This window comes from Sinocyclocheilus anshuiensis, unplaced genomic scaffold (assembly GCF_001515605.1).
Source record: "Sinocyclocheilus anshuiensis isolate Anshui unplaced genomic scaffold, SAMN03320099.WGS_v1.1 scaffold637, whole genome shotgun sequence".
Classification (NCBI taxonomy): Eukaryota; Metazoa; Chordata; class Actinopteri; order Cypriniformes; family Cyprinidae; genus Sinocyclocheilus; species Sinocyclocheilus anshuiensis.
In genome coordinates this window covers 1,401,673-1,408,055 of record NW_015539816.1, presented here as the reverse complement: position 1 = coordinate 1,408,055, position 6,383 = coordinate 1,401,673, and the positions used below count along the sequence as shown (strand labels likewise).

General features: G+C 40.2%; 2 protein-coding genes across 3 annotated transcripts in view; one reads left to right on the top strand and one right to left on the bottom strand.

Annotated features, from left to right (window-relative positions):
• slc10a4 (solute carrier family 10 member 4) overlaps nucleotides 1-2,984 on the bottom strand; it is a 4,378-nt gene extending 1,394 nt beyond the window's left edge. The window contains exons 1-2 of the mRNA XM_016480035.1: nucleotides 2,305-2,984; nucleotides 1,638-1,848 (exon numbers count right to left, since the gene is read on the bottom strand). Coding sequence (XP_016335521.1) covers nucleotides 1,638-1,848; nucleotides 2,305-2,831 — 738 coding nt within the window. The 5' untranslated portion in view covers nucleotides 2,832-2,984. The remainder of the gene's footprint in view (nucleotides 1-1,637; nucleotides 1,849-2,304) is intronic.
• Nucleotides 2,985-4,344: 1,360 nt separating this feature from the next.
• On the top strand, nucleotides 4,345-6,383 carry LOC107683945 (phospholipase A2 inhibitor). 2 transcript variants are annotated; one of them, XM_016480037.1, is made up of 3 exons: nucleotides 4,345-4,447; nucleotides 4,691-5,032; nucleotides 5,692-6,383. In XM_016480037.1, coding segments are annotated over exons 1-3 (993 nt in total). In that variant the 5' UTR covers nucleotides 4,345-4,446; the 3' UTR covers nucleotides 6,342-6,383. The 2 variants fall into 2 exon arrangements, with proteins under 2 accessions (XP_016335523.1, XP_016335522.1); XM_016480036.1 differs by having other exon boundaries at nucleotides 4,352-4,451.

The window sequence follows — 6,383 nt, the reverse complement described above, 5'->3', positions numbered from 1 at the left end:
TTTTTTTTTTTTTATGGGTTTAATAGACATTCTCACAATATTATGTTTTATAGGTAAAATGAACATAATCTAACAAAATTATTTTTCTGGGTCTAATGGACATATTCTCAAAATAGTTTTCTTTTTTTTCAGCATCTAATGGATATTCTCACAGTATTTTTACTTTATATTCTGAATCTAATTAAATATTCTCACAATATTTTTATTTTATTTTATGGGTCTAATGAAAATATTCTTACAATATTTTTACTTTATATTCTGGTTTTAATGGACATTCTCACAATATTTCTATTTTATTTTTATTTAACACATGTTCTCAAAATATTGCTCTTTCTGGATCTAATGGACATATTCTGATCATACTGATATTTTATATTCTGGGTCTGATAAAAATATTCTCACTATACTTTTATTTTATTTTATTTATTCTGGGTCTAATGGAAATATTCTCACAATATTATAATTTCTCGGTCTAATGGACATATACTCACAGTAATTTTTTAATTTTATGAGTCTAATGGACGCATTCTTTCTAACAGAGACATTTTCTGAATATTTTAAACATTAAATCCAACTACCTGATGATGTAATTGCTAGACATCACTCTGGTCGAGAAAATTAAGAAAATGAATTTGTTTACAGGCCGCAGTGGGCAGCAATTAGCTATAAAGGGTTTTCATTAATACAGCGACTGGTAACAACTGATGTGACATATTTCGCTAAGCATGACCTGGTCAGGGGCGTGTCTACGTGGTGGCCAGGGGTGGCACCGGCCCCCCCTGAAATTTGGCTGGCCACCCCAGGTGCCCCCCCTACCAAATGTCTTGCCATAGGCTTGTTTTTTGTAAATTTCTAATATTAGGGGGGTTCTATACTGTGATCTTAATGACAATGTCGAGAGCGCATAATGTTACGCGATCCATGTGCGCGAGGACAAATCTCTCCACTCCCAAGCGGATTTCCTTCACTCAAACAAAACTGGACGTGTGCTTTTAACATACATCGTTCCGCAAACACAACCCCCCCCCGGCCACCCTCTTTTGAGCCAGTGCCCCCGACTGGCCCCCCCATTTAAAATGCTCTAGACACGCCCCTGGACCTGGGGAATGAATCCTGAAAGGAGTGAATGGTATCACATGATGATACTACTAGAGGAGAAAAGTGCAAGCCATGAGTGACAAATCAGCCCACTTTTATCCACTCCACTTAATGTGCTGCTCCCCCAACTGCCTCTATTCCTTTATCACACTCTCTGTCAGCCCTCCCCTCACCTCCCATCCCACATCTCTCTATCTCATAGTCGCCGCTGTGCCCTTACCAGGCTGTTCTTAGATAAGCTCAACTGAAAGGAACCCATGTGCGCATGTGACGCCACCTCGCCCCAGGCACTTCAGTCTCCTTTTAATGGCCAGAGATGGTGGACATAAGCAACCCATCACAACCAGTGATATTTCAGAAATGACAGCATAAATCTAAATCATGTTATTTTGTGATGAAGATCCACTTAGTGGCTCCTCCAAATCAAATCAACTTAGTCTGATATTTCAGGTTCCTTTTCCTAATAGTAAATGTGCTCAGCTTTGGCACTGCTTTGAATGACTTTTAGACAACTGATCAGGTTTTTTGCATTAAGTCACCTTGATGATGATTTCTGCCACTCGAGTATAGCGGTATCTAAGCCAGACCCCGAGCCCGATGGGAATGAGGGTGCTGCAGAGGGTGAGAATGATCGCGCCGAAGGGCAGAAGGTTCACCACAGGTGTGTTGATCCACGCGCGACTGTACATCCACAGACACAGCGGCATGAGCACGAGCGCCAGAATAGTGGACGAGATGGTCATGATGATGCTGGAAAACAAACCCCACCAAAAGAAATGTATTACCAAAGACAGCCAAATAAAGCGACATGTTCTTCTGACCTTTATTTTATTTCTGTGCTTTATGCACTTAGTATAATACATAATACTTAAAAAATAAAAACACAATGTGTGCAAAAAAATCTGTGCAAAAATACTTGTCAAAAATCCACTGAACAATGCACTGAGCTAGAGCATCATCTTTTCTCTATGGCAAAATAACATTCTCACAATAAATTTTTTATTTTCTGATATATTTTAAATTATACATTTTTTAATATTTGTTTATTATATTTATTATATTTTTATTTGTTTATATTTTACATTAAATTATATTTTTATATTATATATGATGTTTTTATATAAAAAATATAAATATCACAATATTTTATTCATTGATTTATTTTTCTAAACAACTAGTCGGATGTAGACATCGTCTGACAGCTACCTGAGGTTCATCTCCCCGTTGACCAGCAGTGACATGATATTGGAGAGGTTTCCTCCAGGGCAGCAGCCGCACAGCAGCACAGCCATAGCGGCCACATCGTTGAGGGAGAAGGCCAGAGCCAGGAGGAAGGCGATGAGGGGCATGAGGACAAACTGGCACACCACCGCCAGCAGGACTCCTATGGGCTTTCGGATGTGCTCGCCCAGCTGACTGAGCTCCACCGTGCAGCCCAGCCCCAGCATGGTGAAGCACAGGACAAAGCCAACAAACGCGTTAATCCCGTGACTCAAGGGTGAATCCCAGAAAGCCACAATCAGGTGAGTGGGCTCTTCGGAGGGCGAGAACGGACCCGCCAGGAGCCCCGCTGGAGCCGCATCAGTCCTGAAGCTGATGAGCACGGGTGAAAGCGGCTCTTCTGTGGCGCGTAACCCCGCCATGGAAGGACTCTCTGAGAAGCTGACGGGATCCTCTGTGAAGTTCAGGAGTTGCGTGAGCGCGGTGCTCGGCACGCTGCTGGAGGTCTCCATCGCGTCTCCAGGGGACTGGAGCTCTCCAAAGGATCCTTCGGTCTCCGCTGGTGTCCCCTCCCTGAACTGTCCCCTAGCGGCGCAGAATCATTGTGTGACCGAGGGACACTGTCCAGCGCGGAGCGCGCGGTGCACCGGGAGGGGTTTGGCGCGGAGCGCGCGTCACCAGGCGCCATCCCAACCAGTGAACTCAGAAACTGATCACTAAGACGCATTTCTGGAGGGAAAAAATGGAGTTGGATTGTCCGCGTGATTAAAATCGTGTTTTGGTAGGCTATTAGGCCTATAACAACATGTGTCACGTCCGTGAACTTTTTTATTCAACACCAGCATTTTAGGTGGAAAAAACATCTAAACATAAATGGAAAAGTTACATTTTAGGTTCCTCTTGGAGACTGACAAGACAATTCAAATTCTTACTCTATTTGGAAAATATATCATAGGCCTACATAAAGATGCATGTCAGTTGTACCAAATATTAGATTGTTTTCCATTGACAGAGTTTTTTTTTAATTAATTAAAGATATATGACGTAATAAATAAGAGCTAGGCCTATATCTATTCTATAATTTAGCATATATGGATGTTTATGTTTTGGAACTTCTGTTTTCCCCTGTTAAAAATCCATCTAAAAAAAGCAAAAACATTTTAAATTAATTGTTAACTAAAAAGAAAGAAGGGAAGAAAATAACGTTAAAAATAGTTTTAAGTTTTCGACCTTTAATTCACCACTCAGTCATTTTCTCATTAACACCTTTAACTTCACCAAAAGTATTTTTTCACGAATTATTATTAGCTTGAATAATGCTTACCATCATTATTATATGCCATTTTGAAATATATTGATTTTAGATTTTATAAAAATATTTCTCTAAAGTGAAATATCTCTCCAAGTGCTATTACTGCCTAATAATATTTCATGTCAACTACTCATAAACACTTTCGCCGTCTGGTAGCCTACACACACATATGCTATATTTGAATATTTAATTGAATTATCTTCTGAAATCTATTGCAAAGAGGAACAAAAACGTTAATGCTTATAAAGAAGGAAAATCCCTGATGTGTCTTGGCTGGCCATTCAGAGGACAATAAACAAATAATTGGGACAGCTGTTATATGCATGCAATAACATGATTTGAAATGAAAACGTGTGTCCATTTGTGAAGAACACTTGTGCAACCTCTTGTTCATTGTGCAACGCTGATGCTGTAGCCAATCATTAATCATTTACATGTATTGATCTAATACTGGGTGTTATGAAGCATTCAGTATAAACATTTCTCAATTTTACTCGCAGATTTTACATTTTAAACCCCAATATAGGCTACATAAGCCTATTTATTTTTCACTTTTATTAATTCGACAGCCGTGTGACACCATATGCTTCAGCTATTTGAAATAATTGTTTTTGGACAAGTCGTGTGTACTTTCACCCTCAGTCATGGCCAGAGACGCGATGTTCTCAATATTTACACAAGTGACGGGTTTTCTCTGACTGTCATGTTTTCCTGTAAGCAGTGCTGGAGTCACACACATATCATCTCTGTCAGGATATATAACTGAAGGGAATGAGCAGAATTTTGGATTAACTGGACATCTAAACAATCAAATTAGTAGGTAAGATGTCGTTTTATTGATGTTTTACCATTTTAGACTATAATCTCCAGTAAGGGAACTACGTTAATGTACATTTCTACGTGATTAATTTTTCTTCGTTTTATTCTTAGTATTAAGTAGGCTATAGGCTTCATTAAATTATTTTTGTTCCGAGTACAAAAAAAAGCAAGGAAACTCTATGCTAGAAATACATCAACAGTTTATGTGAGAAAATAATTGAAGCTTGAATTCCTTTGAAGTGGTGAAGATGAATTCCTGGCTCCTGCACGCGCTCGCGGTGGCAGTCGTCTTCTGTTTCCGTGACGCCCTCTCGTGTCCGAAGCGATGCACGTGCCACTTCAGTGCCAAAACGACCGAGGTGGTGTGTCCTGACGCTGGCCTCTCGCGTTTCCCTGGAGACGGTCTTCCTGGAAACACCAGCTCCCTAACCATCCAGTTCACCAACCTGAGCGTGCTGACCTCGCAACACTTGACAGCCATCCCACTGCTGGAGGAGTTACACCTGCCCGGCAACAAACTGAGCAGTTTACCAGCAGATCTTCTGAAGGGCCTTTATTACCTGCACACTATAGACCTCACAGGTGGGTGTATGTGTGTGTGTGTGTGTGTGTGTGTGTGTGTGTACATGTCAAAATGTTAAGATTTTGTAGCTGTGCGTCTGTGTGTGGGGAAACGCTATTGTAAGAAAAAATACTTTGAAATTTGACTGTTTTGTGTTTATCTTATTATATACGCCTCAGCATTCACATAATGTAATTTTATTAGAACATTCAAACCGCGTGAAATATATGTGGCGTGAAATTTCTCTTCAGTTCAAATCGCGAAAATAAAAATCTCTCTCTCTTTACTATACAGAACGAAAAACATGAATTGACATATCTTTTTCATATAAACCGCGGAAAGCGACAAAAACAGCTTGAACTAGGCCTGCATGTACAGTTAGTTACCTCAGAAGTCATTCAATGTCCATAGCTCCTTAGTTCAACATTTAGACTGAAGCATATCGTTAAAATAGTAAATATATTGTTAAAATGTAAACTAAATGCATTTTATTTAACTGTGTCACAATTTAACGTAACAAATATACAAATTCTGTTAAAATATCTGAAAATCGTTTGGAATCTTTAGAGGCCATTTTCTAAAAAACTTTTTTTTTTATGAAAGCCAAAACTACACCAAATGATCCAGCAGGTCAAGTATGTTTGTATTGTTTTCTAACTCTTATCCAAACTGTGCTCAGATAATGAACTGCGAGAGCTACCTGCATACGTTTTCCATCACGCTCCACTTCTCAACCTGGTGTTGAAGGACAACCGCATCTCCAGCATCCACCCAGACTGGTTGCCCATCAACAGCAATATCACTTGGTTGGACTTGTCTGGAAACCATCTTATGAAATTCCCAATGCCCCAACTCCAAAGCCTGAGTCAACTAAAGGTTCTGCACCTCTCGCAGAACAAAATCGAAGAGCTTCCAGTTGGGTGTTTAGATGCTCACCCCGCTCTAGAGAGACTTAATTTAGACCAGAACAAAATCCAGTCCCTGGATGTAAAAGCCTTTAGCCGCTCTGGTAACTTGACTCACATCTTCCTGCAGAAAAATGGATTAGATAGTCTCCCGCCGACTGTATTCCAGGGGCTCAAGCGCTTGGAGTACGTCGACCTCAGTGACAACAAGCTGCAGTTTTTGTCCCCTGGCACATTAGACATTAATACCAGTTGGGTGGAGTTGATCTTTAACCCTTGGATTTGCGATGCTAAAATAGAGTACCTGTGGAGAAAACTTACCATGGATTCCCTGCAATCAGAGCCCAAATGTACTGCACCAGAGAATCTGAAAGATCGTGTCATCGCAACACTCACCCGCAAAGAAATGGGCCTGCCGGAGTAAGAGAAACAACATGATCTGGAAGAGATGTAGATGAAAGTAAAT

Excerpts from the sequence above, each read along its gene's own strand:
- LOC107683945 (XM_016480037.1), top strand. Across the intron at positions 5,033-5,691 it reads GCACACTATAGACCTCACAG|ATAATGAACTGCGAGAGCTA; the intron begins GTGGGTGTATGT and ends AACTGTGCTCAG.